Source organism: Notolabrus celidotus, chromosome 9 (assembly GCF_009762535.1).
Source record: "Notolabrus celidotus isolate fNotCel1 chromosome 9, fNotCel1.pri, whole genome shotgun sequence".
NCBI classification, from domain to species: Eukaryota; Metazoa; Chordata; class Actinopteri; order Labriformes; family Labridae; genus Notolabrus; species Notolabrus celidotus.
Window position 1 is genome coordinate 27,882,475 of NC_048280.1, and position 12,610 is coordinate 27,895,084.

Sequence of the window (12,610 nt, forward strand, 5' to 3'; positions counted from 1 at the left end):
TTTTGAAGGTCTCCAGAATAAAAAGCAGTTGTACTGGAACATCTGGGTCACAAGCACGGAACCTGCAGCTGCCCACACAAACAAGCTGAGGATTTGTTTATGCAGATTAGTTTGTAAATAGGGCAATAAAAAACAATCAGCTCAGCCGTGCTGTTTGGGATTGGTTGTTGGAGTGCTGTACTTGTTTCTGAGCCAGAGGATCATCTGAGCCGCTCTGTGCTATCAGGGAAAAGGCATGAGCTGCCATCGCTTGCAACGGAAAGGCAGGATGCTCATCACAAGTGGCCCTGCCCATGATCCTTTCCTGGCAACTGTTTGTTCGTGCTGCCAGACATGGTAATGTGGCATTTGCACCAGGTGTCTCCTTTAAGGTCAGGGCACAGTGGGACTGTCACACCCCCCGAGGTCCAAATACCATGTGACATTGCAGCAGGGTCCGCCCCTAAAAACACCAGGAGCTTATTATCTGACCTTTAAGTTTCAGGATAGATTTATTTCCCAGGGTTTTGAGTTTAAAAAAAAGGAAAACAAAAAATACTTTATTGTTTGAATTGAAGACATTTCCCATGAACTGGATCTTTTTTCTTTTCAAACTTTCCCACAAGAATGTACTTTACTGCGTGCCTCGCTATTTGATCTGATTATCTTTCTCCAGCTGCTGCATGCTCCTGCACAAGAATGAAAAATAAATTATGAAAAACAGCAAAGAGAATTTGTCCAGATTGTTCCTGAATAAATTATAGCTAAGATAGATGGATTTGCAGACATGATTACAATAGAACTGACCTCGGGTTACAGCGATTGACTGTCTGGGATGGGATCATTTTTGATGCATCTAAAAAAAAGCACCTGTGGCTTTTAGTTGTCAGTCATAGATTACAACAAGGATTTACTTGTTTTTGACCTTCTATTCCTCACATATTATGCATTTGACAGCTTCATCCTTTCTTACCTTTACTCTGAGTGACTTTGCAAGTTCACAGCATGAAACATATGAAATCCATTTTAAACACTGTAATTTAAGGATGTTGTACCATGATATACATGTGTCCTCTACACGGATTAAAGTTGTTTCTTTAAATAAACAGGTTTTAGCCAGTCTGTTATAACTACCCATCAAAGTTTGGACAGGTGATTCATTTAAACCAAGAATAACAGACTAAAGAACAAATGTTTAACCTTTATCAGGTGTTTAGCGTTGCATTCATTAAAGTACATAAAGCATTCAAAAACAGAACATTTTTTATTTGAATATAAGAAATAACATCTTTATTCCAACCCTATATATTTAATGTAAATTTCTTAAACAGCACATACAGTTTAAAATAAAGACAAGAGAATAGCTCCAGTACCCTAGAACTTGAATACCTATGCATTTATAGTTCACGGATGGAAATATTGATAAGAGTTGGAGTGCTAAAAATGTGACCAAGCTAAAAGACTCCCAGGAGTTTAGATACAGTCACTGACGTTTCCTCAGCAAAAGTTCCACAACCTGTCCATGTTACAGACACATGTGTAAAAGCTACATGTCACTGAGTGTTCAACTGAAGAGGCCAGCAATCCATCGCCCTCTTTAGGGATTTTACAGCAGAATAAAACTCAGTCCTTTGCAGTGTCTGTGGTTTTCTGGCTGCAGAGAGGTCTCCGTAGCCTTTCGACTTCAACGGCCCTGCAACTCAATAACCAGCTGCTTCACCCATTTTCCTGGCATCAGACGCAGCACAGACACAGCCGTCCTCTTTCTCCACAGCGTTGACCACGTTGTAGAAATTTCTGGTAGTGCCTAGTTTGTGCCCCATCGCTTTCAGGGCCTCGATTACATCCTGAAAGGCAAAGTGAAGCTGGGCTCAGATGCAATAAGATAAAGAATTTTTCTGTCCCCGCAGGAAATTCTAGTGCCAGATTATTCAAAAAATACAGCACAAAATATGGGTAGCACGAAAGAGCATCGAATACATGTGAAAGGTAAAAATGTAACGTGTATATAAAAGTACTATAGAATAAGAATTGAAGTACAATAAGTAACAATAGTATTACATTGTCAGTGGTACTTGCGGTTATACTGAGAAGTAAGTCAAAAACTTAAACTGCACCAGAAAAATAATGTAAGATAGTATACAATAATAATAAGATTTAACTGTATATGAGTTAGTATATGAGTTAGTATTTCACAGGGTTAATCAGTTCTATTGCACATGGTGCCTGATATTGAAAATAACTATTGCACGTGATAATGAACACAATATAGATGGATACTGAAAATGAATATTACACATGATGTAAATATTAAATATGATGCATTATCATAGCTGATGAATATGCATTACCGTATCAAATTTGGGCTCAAACTTTGCTGCATTTTCAGAGTCAACGTAGACAACAGGAGAAGCAATCGCCTCCTTGAGACTCTTTCCAAACCAGAGGTGGTTCATGAGTGCCTGGAGGGGAGACAGTACAAAACACTGCAATCTGTCTGATGGGAAAGTGATGATTACAGAACGGATTATGGACATGCTGAAGACACTTGAGAAGACGGCTCTTGCTATGACAACAGTGAGGGGCATTAGGTGGTGACGATTTATCTTAATAGCACTTAGTATGATTGCCCTTGATACGTACCGAGGCGATCCCAGTCGTGATCATTCCTCCACCAGTCGATCCAATCACCAGCGTCTTCGACCGAGACTTCAGCACAGCAGGGGCCATGGAGGAGGGAGGCTGCTCCCCTGTGTGAACAACAAAGCTTTGACTGACAGAACAGACCCGTCAATGTGAGAAGAATGAGAAGAAAATGATTATAAATACATGCAGCGGGGTGTCTCTGAATACGGGAATCAAAGGCGTAAATCAGAGCATGAAGGGCAGCAATTCAAACCTGGCATGAAATTTACCTATGTTCAACAATTTTCTAACTCTTCACAAAAAATATCTCCCCTTCTGAATATTTTGCATTGAAATTCTTCATAGAGTGCTCTCTTAATAATTACAAATCAAGACTATTTATTCAATATAACCTGGGGCTCTTTGTTGTACTGTTTTAATACAAATTAAGAGTCTTTGTATCAGAGGAAACTCTTCCTTTACACCGAGAATCTTCTTCTTTAGGGTTCATAATGCAAGGCTAAGGTTGTGTCTAAAATCATTCAGTGACTCAGTTCTCCCTTCTAAAGATCAAGGGAGTTCAGATTTGAGGACTATGCTCAATTCAAAATAAAAAAAACAGAACATATAGACATCAGGTAGTTTTCTTTGTAGATGTCATTGCCAATTATTATCACAACACAGTGAGTGACTTCTGACCCGGTGAGAGAGTCCACAGCCATGCTAGCAAATTTGATTTTGGTCCAGTGGCACCTTGAGCTTAATGCGAGCATTGCCACAATGACAAAAGCTCACATCCTAATGTTAAGGTGACAGTGTTAGCCTTTAATGTTAGTATTTAACTATGTTAACATCTGATCATCAGCACGGAAGTACAAGTACAGCTGAAAGAAAACTTATGGAATTATCAAAGTTATGAATATTCATCCCCAGAGGGGCATAAATAAAAAGACATGTTGTCACTGAAGGAAAAGTGGGGGGATTACAAAAGTCATGAGGTCATCAGCACCAATTGGAAATATCTGTACCATAGACAATAACAATCCACCGTACTGGTCTTGTAATATATTTCAATCCACATCAAAGTAACCAACAAATATGCTAAGCAGAGCCTGTGGCATGGCAGAGTTTTTGAGGCTTTAATAAGTTGTTGCTGCATAAAAATTTTAGCAGCAAGAAAATTTCTAACAACTCGTCTTGCAGGACTATGTAATGTAATGTAAAATCCTGCTCATAGCTTTTAAGTATAACTTTGGGTTTGATCTGATTTTGGCAAACCTTGAGGACAAAGCTGTGCATCTCATCTCTTTGCTGACTGTGCCATGCAAGCATAAATACTATTCCCAGATAGATATAAATATTTCCCTCCAATTTCCACTATTATATCGTACCACTCCCGGTAAATACTTTTTTTTTTTAAATGTAAACAAAGGCCCAACCAGCGTGCATGCTGCAAACAACTTGATATGCTGACCAGGTGCAGGAGAGAGATTAAGCTTTTGTAGGTCGATGTTATTCTAATCAGTTTTATAAGCCATTAAAAGCTCTATCCGGTATATTTATGAATCTGTAAAAGCCTTATCTGTATATATGTATCACTCATTTTTTCAAATCTGTTAAATAGACTGAAAACACATCATGCTGATTTGATTTACCAGGAAAGATGTTATCGACTCTCCCGCAGAAGTCAAACAGCTCGTTGTTGAGGATGACCCCAGTCCTCGGAGAAAAGATCTTTGATCCAAATCTGTGAGGGATATGTACGAGAAGAACAAGATTTGTTCCGCTGCAGTCCTAAATACATTAAACATACAGCAGTTCTGATCCACACTGGGCATTATCTGTGCTGCGGCAAAAAGCTTTTGGACTGTGACTGTGATTACTGCAGTCTTATAAAAAGAGAGATTTCTTTTCAAATTCCTTTGACAAAAACACTTGCTCTATAATCTCTCAAATCTTCTTAATCCTCTGCTTTCAGACCAACAACCATATTTATTAGTTGAGGCAGAGCCCTGCTGGGACTGACATGTGGTTGATGGTGCTGGTGACAGACACAGCAGATCCGTCCTCAGCCAGCACGGACACATGCGTGGTGCCCATGCTGTCCAGATGCGGGGTGATGTTGTAATACTGGGGATCATGGGTCTTGTCGTCACTGATCAAGCTCCGGATGTCGCTGGCAAAGCTGTCTTCTGTGAATTTCTTGGCCATCTGTGCAAAGTACAGAGCATTATAAAAACACCGGTTTCAAATGTAAAGCATTAATCACAACTCAGGCTTCTAGTTGTTTGCAGAGGGGATGAAAAAATGACAAAAATAACTGTTTAAAAATAACCCATTTTGTTCTTTACATTCTTTAAGTCTGCCTTTGAAACTCTTGTGCATTTCAAACATTGCACACAGAGCTGCTTAAGTTAGCAGGGGTGGGTTTTTGGTGTGACATGAAACATTTTAATAGCACAGGGGAAAAACTGTGCAATCACATACCTTAGGGTTAGATTTTGTTCATGTCCTTGACTTTTGAGATCTAATGGGAGTCGACACTTGTAACTCTCCCAAAAGTGGTGCGACACTAAGCCTTATGCACACGAGTTTAATTGGAAGGAGCAGTTGCTGCCAAGTGCGAGAGCTTAATTTCAAGACTGAATAGTCCTTAGACATTGTGACAGTTAACTGAGACATTTATTTACATTGTACTTGAGTTCAATTTTGGGTACTAGTCCTGTAAGTCTTTACTTGTACTCTACTTTGCTAAATTTATTGACAGGCAAGTATTAGACAGTCATTATTTTGTGGATTTTTCATGCAAAACATTTAATTCAAGTAAAATATAATGATCTGTTAAAAATAATTCCTGTTAGCAGTAAGTAGTTAAAAGAAGCTCCACACCAGTAACAGCTACATCTTTCTTTAACTTCTGTTATTTACTCATATACACTTCAAACAACTTTCTTTCACTTTCAGTTACTGTGAGAAAATTTTAGCTGGTTTTTAAATTGAGTTGAACTAACACTGTTTCCTCTAGAGCTAATAAATATATTATAATATTTGTCTTTTTTATGTCTGAAACTGCTTCTACTGGGGTAGGTGTTTGCTGAAGTTATTAACACAAGCTGCCAACAGTCCTTACAGAATTTACATTTTCTCTGCTCATCGAGTGGAACATTTGACTATCAAAAGACAGCATGAGGACATCATTCATTAAGGAACACAACTTGTATACAGGACAAAATGAGTAAAGAGATAGGAGGTACCAGTGCAGTACAAAGTTCAACATATTAGGAGTTTTTAGTTAGTGGTGAAAAAGACTCAAATTAATATTGATGTCTTTCTATGACCAAAAAAAGCTAACAAGACCATCAACAAGAAGAGTGACTGCTTTTATACAGTTATATTTTATGTCTAAAATCATCAGAGGGGGGTAGGTGTCAGACAGAGTCTGAAAGCCTTTTTCGTGTTCAATAAATTCTAGATGGGTAATTTGTATGACTGTATAAAAGAGAGTAGGATAAAAAGTTTTGTCAAAAAACAAAACCTCTCCCCCCTGGTTATAAGTCACTGTCTAACTCATATATTTCTGTTAGCTGTAACATGTCACCCATAAATCATTTCTCACTGAATCAATAAAGTAAAACTTACTTCTACTGAGCTGAACTGTGGGTCCCGGATGTGTTTCTTTAGCCCATTAGCAAACTTAAAAGCTTCAATATAGTGATGATAGGCCAGTGTCTTTTTTTCACCCGTCAGTGATGCTGAATTCAGATGATAACCTGTAAATACATATGATTCTTTAGTTTTTATATGCTCGGTTCCTAGTGTGCTCCACTTCAAGATGTGAGCAGATTGTGAAAATTCCCTTGGCATGAAACAGACACTCAAAGTCAACAACAGTGTGTAACCAGCAATGACAGGAGTCGTTTGGCACGGTTCTGTTCAATCCATGAATATAGCTAACAAGCTTCTTTATGTGATCTGAAAGTGTGGAGGAGCAGCTCTGCAGTCTGTGTGCAGCAGAAACCTTTCAAGATGTTGAGGACGAGGCTGAGGATGATGCCTCCTGCAGGGGGTGGGGGAATGTACATCTGGTACTCTCCCAAAGGAACAGCCCACGCATCCGTCACTGTAACTCTGTACTCTGCCAAGTCCTGCATCGTGAGCGTTCCTCCTGAGCAAAAACATTGAAACAAATGGTTCTGCTGAGCAAAACTGAAAGAAACGCTTCTCAGCTCCACATAATGGAGACTTCTAATGCATCCCGGCAGCTCACAGTCTGTGAGTGATCACTGCAGTGCTCTACAGATCCAATTGATTTGTTCTTTTGTAATTAGATCATAGTGCCAGGCAGAGATAGAAAATGGTAGAAAAGAGAGCATGGTGAATAAAACCCATCTGACAATACCTGCCTCCTGAATGTCTCGGATTAAATCCTCTGCTATGCTGCCATTGTAAAAAGCATCCGCCCCGTTTTTTGCAATCACCTCCAAAGTGTCGGCCAGTTTCTCAAACTTCACAATCTCACCAGTCTGCAGCAACTTCCCATTCTTATCTGAGAATAGCTTCCTACAGGTCAAAAGCAAAGACAGGTAATAGCACCTAAATGTGAAAAGGTTAAAGGTTTGAGAGGGGAATTTTTACACATCATGTTGTGGGTGTCTTATTTACCGTAGCTGCTGGGTCTCATTCGTATCGATATAAAAGAGATATCGACCTTGGATCTGAGGGATAGGAAACCCTTCTCTGGCCAGTCTGATGGTCGGTTCAAAGAGGGCTGACCACGGCAACTTTCCAGCAAGCTTGTGTGCCATCTCATAACCCCGGAGTTCTCCTGGGACTCCAATCCAGTGACTACCTGGAGGAGTGTAAATATGGATAGGTAAGATACTTAAATCAAGTACAATTTTTGGGTAATTGTATTTGCTTGATTATTTACAAATAATGCCACCTTATGCCTTAATGCCACACTTTATTATCAATAACATTTATTTTTGTACACTTTGTGGAATATTTGCATTCAAAAATGTGTGAAACTACATTTAGTGATGGATGTAGTGGCCTTCAACCTATTTGGTGTGGAAAAAATAACATCATGGAAGAGTACATAAAAGAGTGATCCCATCATTGTTAGTCTTTCACAAAATTAAAGATTTCCTGCTTTACATTATCCAAAAGTTTGAACAAGGCTGAACTCTCCAGTATGTCACAAATAGAGAAAAGACAAATATAAATAGTCCTATCTTCTTGACCTGTATGTTATCTGAACTACCTTATTCCATATGTAGTACTTAGAAGTACAGCAGCAACCCTTTCAAGAATTTTGAAGTTCTTCCATACGGACAGCTTTGTAAATACAGTTTTAAGATTTGTTTTTCTTTCATTTGACTGATACTGTACACCAAACAAGTTTTTTCTCCTCTCTGATAATGTCCTCACTGTATCACTTACAGATAAACTCCCCTGCCGAGAAAAAAGGTTTACAAGTTCATGTCCTGACAAGATTAATAGCTTGTGTAGGCCTCCTGTTCCAGGAGCGTGTGTGTGGTCTTGGCTGAGAGCTCAGTACTGGGACAGCTCCTATACGTCAGGCCTGTTGGGCCCTCAGTGTGTAAAGCATAACATGGAAGAAAGTCATATATTATCATGTCCAAGACAAGACTGACGGTTTCTTTTTGTCCTTGATGGAAAGCTTCTATGTGTGAAAAAAAGCTGACTTGATGTTAAACATACAAAAATCCTTGTAAAAGAATGAGTCCATCTGAAAGATCTGAACATTTGAAGCATGGCCTTGCTTCCTCCTACATAATGACTTAAGAGTTTTAATCTATGATTCACTTCACACAGCAGACATAACACTAATAACAAGACAAGCCCTCCAAAAATATGCAGTTTCTTTTATATCTGATACACCAGGTCAGTACCTGTCATCATCTGGAAGGTCTTGGGACATGATAGCAGCAGATCAGGATCAAACTTCTGGGGTACAGTCTCTCTGGAGTTGACTATTTTAACGTTACCTTTAAGAGGAGGAGATGTTATCAAGTAGAAGAGTCTCCACAGCAGGACCACCTTTAGTTATTTTGCATTACTGAATGTTGTTGTTACCAGAGCTGTCCATCAGCGTGAATATGGACCCTCCTCCGAGGCCCATGCTCTGGGGGTTTATGACGGAAGTGCACAGCAACGCAGCAATGGCGCCATCTACCGCCGAGCCTCCTTTTAGAAGGATGTCCCTGTTAGAACAGCTATGTCCATTATGTTATCTGCACGTGTACATGGTACAGATACATGTTTATGTTTAGTATGTTCAGGTGTTATGAAAATCGAATTCTATATCTATGATTATAAACTGTTTTATAGACTCAGCTTATAAGGCCCAAAAAGGGTGAAAGTAATGGTTAACGAAGAACTTGTAAGGGAATCACTTCTCAGTAACTACTTAGTAGACATTATGTATCAAATTCCAGGAAAACTATATTCAATGTATAAGCCATGACAAATTATTCACTGTCATTGTAATATTCACTTATTGCTTCACAATTCATCAGAAACTGTGTAATAAAGTTCTACATTGAGAGGTATTCACAAAACTGTATTTGTTAGTTTCTCATCAGTTAATTGCTTAATGGGTAGTACATATTTTGTTTCCCTGTTATTCAGTGCAGCATTTTTCTCATCAACGTAGAAAGCGAAAGTTACATTGTGTAATTTGTTTACTTAGGCTACTTACCAAAACCTATGGAGAGCTTCTAACCACAACAAACGAGTAAAATGTCACTCACCGTCCAATTTCCGAACATGTCCTGGAGTCTGCAGCCACTGCTGCTTTAGAGAAAGTGTCATTTGGACACTTCTGCCTCACAAAAACAGCAACACACACAATGACAACAACCACACAGAGCAGCATCAGCGCGCAGCAGCCGCACACCCTCGCCCTTGACCTCGCCATATCTGATTGGATCCAGTAATACCTTATTAAAGTTGTGTCTTAAAGACCTAGGTCATCTCCCCTGGGATATTCCAACTACACTGACTAGATGCCCGGCTGCCCGACACCAGAGGCACCGGGCAGCCTGGCTCCGCCCTCCGCTTAGAGCTCTCAAGAGGGGAGCAAAGTTGAGGCATTAGTGTTGTTTAATCGGTCCAGAGGTGGTTTCGCCTCAAAGAACTAGACCGGTTTATGTGGCACCCACACAGCGGGGTGATGGATCAAAGCCAGGTGACAGACAGCAAGCTGAGGGTTCAAGTACTAACAAGGAACTTAAGAGCTTAACCCAAGGAGCACAAAAAGAAAGCAAACAACCCCAAAAGCCAAAATGTTTTCGGAGGTTGTATTAGGGTAACAAGAACGACATGTGAGCTATTACAACTCCTGTAAAGGAGCACATCCAAACATTTTTTAGAGGTGATGCCGATGTGATCTATTTAAATCAGCAAAGAGACAGCTGAAACAGAAAACACATTTGAAAGAGAGGCCCTTATGCACCAACAACTTAGATAATACTTATCCTCCATTTTATAAAAACAACGGATCTGTTGTTGTTTTTTTCTCCAAAGTTTCTTTATTGGTTTTTTAATGCACAGATAAATACAAAGTAGGCTCTTTGACATTTAACAGTAGAAACAGAGTTCTGTGACTGATGTTACAAAACACATTACAAAAAAAAAGAAAAAAAAACACCATTGAAATCCCACCCACCACAGAACATTGAACATTTCACACACACCACACATTCATTCCAACATTAATCAGGGGAGACAAACAAATAAACAAGTAGTACTTAAATCCACCTGATTCTTATATAGCAAAGATAATTAATATGATTATCAAAAACAACAATACCATATCTGCCCTATCTTATAGGCTATATAAGGTTTGGACTCACTTTTTTCAGGTATGACAACACACAGGTCTAGCCACCAACTTTATTGCTAACCTTTAGAGAGGATCCCTGAGAAAGGACCTTTAATTGAACCAGTCTGCTCTGGTACAGCACCCCAACCCTGGAACACCCTGAAAATACAACAAAACCCATCAGTTTCATATTTTAGTCATAGCCTGTACATGGGCTACCTGTAGCAATAGTCAATAGTCACTCATGCAGATCCATACTACAATTATTCATCATTCATAACTCTGTATATTCTGTATTATTTATTTAATTTAGTGCTAAAGCACTTCTGGTCAGATGCAATCTATATTTCATTGCTTGTACCTGTGACATGCCGAATGACAATACATTGAATCTAATCTAATCTAATCTAATCTAATCTAATCTAATCTAATCTAAATAAACTGTAAAAACACATTTTGATCAACATGATTTACAGCCTACTAAAGTTATTATTTTATATGATGCAGCCATTAAGCCTTAGGGTAAAGGAAGATACCTTAATAAAGGATCTACAGTTTGTTGGTTTTCTGTAGAACTACTGGTTTAGCTGAATATGCAAATGAGATGAGACCAGTCAGGATATGTCCCCCTGTCACATTGTCACAGTTATCATGATCCATCAGCTTTCATCAGCTTTCATCACTTTGATATTTTTGATAATTGATGTTGTTGTTGTTGATCAAACAGTTCAAACTCTTCAGGTAAAGTCAACAGGTGCGGATTTTTGAGACACAGGAGTGAGAGGAAAAGTTGTTGACCTTGTTGTCCCCTTTTGTCTCAAACTATCAACATCAAAGCTCAGCCCTGTAGCTGAAGAGCGCAATCTAGGCGAAACGCAATGCATCTTGGGAGATGCTGTCTGCAGCTACATATCGAACAGCACTCGATGACCGAGCCATAAAATACACGGAAGAGGGAGGTTTTCATGCGAGTCAAGTTACACGGACATTATGAGATCAATACCGGATGTAAGGTCATTTTACCTTCAAAGTAAAGTATTTATCTTAACAAGATTGAAAAACAAAGAACTTAAATTTGTTGTAACCAAAAGTTAATCGCTTTGAAAACACAAATGGTGTCTTCATTTATGGATGAATGCTTTTTCTGTAAGTTATTAGAAAAATAGCAGTGCTTAAGTTGATGCTTTAAAAAAATATATCTAACCATTGGATAGGTCTCAACAAAATCTGAAATTAATTTAGTCACATAATAAAAGCACCAAATATTATCATTTTAGTGACTGGCAGCAGTTCATTTTTTATAAAAAAAAGGTTTAATTGTTTACATATTCCTGACAGATTTGACATGAACCCTGTTATTAGTTATATACACTTAAAATAAGATAAGATAAGATAAGATAAGATAAGACAATCCTTTATTCGTCCCACAACGGGGAAATGTAAGTGTTACAGCAGCAAAGTAGACAGTGCAAAAAAGTTCAAAGCAAACAAGAGCATAAATAGCAATTATTAAAAAGGCATTAGCAATTAAAGTTAAAGAAGTAAAAATAAGCATATCTTACGAAGTATATACACAACTAGATAAGTAAATTTACAAATATCTACAAAACCAGTGACATGGTGAAAAATGTGCGCAGACTTGTAGCATAGTATAAAACAATGTACAGAACAGAACTGAGAAGATGAGTACAAAAAAAAACGTATTGCACATGTAAGAAGAGAGGGATGAGTTATTATTGCATGTTAATAAATAGATGGGGGAATATTGCACTTGAGTCCGTTTTGGTGGGGTTATAGTTATTGAAAGTGCATCATGTTGAGTTTATTAGTATTATGCCCAGAGGGTAAATACACTAAATGGTCACATAGAGATTATAGGAAGTATGAAACTCCCACGACAGGTGTGCAGTGTCTCAAGTAGCTCTGGAAGGAGCTTTTAAAGGTCAAAATGACTTGAGTTGTGGTTCAGTCTTTGAATCTCCTCCAAAAACTCTGGAGTATAATGTAGAACTATGAGTTTGGAGTTCAAGAGCAATTAGCATGCCAGGAAGAAGCAAATTATGAAGTCAATTTTAAGCTGGAAGTCAGTTATTCCCACTCAGTACTCCCTATTCTCTCCAACTACAGGCTCTGCATGCCAACAATACAACTGACGTT

At 38.6% G+C, this 12,610-nt stretch overlaps 1 protein-coding gene across 1 annotated transcript; it reads right to left on the reverse strand.

Annotated features, from left to right (window-relative positions):
* Positions 1–18: 18 nt before the first annotated feature.
* On the reverse strand, positions 19–9,636 carry ggt5a (gamma-glutamyltransferase 5a). Its single transcript, XM_034691305.1, has 12 exons — positions 9,381–9,636; positions 8,704–8,831; positions 8,520–8,615; positions 7,267–7,453; positions 7,004–7,164; positions 6,623–6,769; positions 6,244–6,374; positions 4,631–4,815; positions 4,260–4,351; positions 2,623–2,729; positions 2,331–2,441; positions 19–1,826 (listed from the first exon to the last, which is right to left on the reverse strand). Exons 1-12 carry the CDS (start codon positions 9,545–9,547, stop codon positions 1,680–1,682), a joined length of 1,659 nt encoding a protein of 552 aa, XP_034547196.1. The 5' UTR covers positions 9,548–9,636; the 3' UTR covers positions 19–1,679.
* Positions 9,637–12,610: the final 2,974 nt, after the last annotated feature.

Bases quoted from the DNA above. Each gene is read 5' to 3' on its own strand.
- ggt5a (XM_034691305.1), bottom strand. From the start codon at position 9,547: ATGGCGAGGTCAAGGGCGAGGGTGTGCGGCTGCTGCGCGCTGATGCTG. The intron at 2,730-4,259 runs GTAAATCAAATC...TTGTTCACACAG, and splicing joins AGTCGATAACATCTTTCCTG to GGGAGCAGCCTCCCTCCTCC. The intron at 1,827-2,330 runs GTAATGCATATT...TTTGCCTTTCAG, and splicing joins TTGAGCCCAAATTTGATACG to GATGTAATCGAGGCCCTGAA.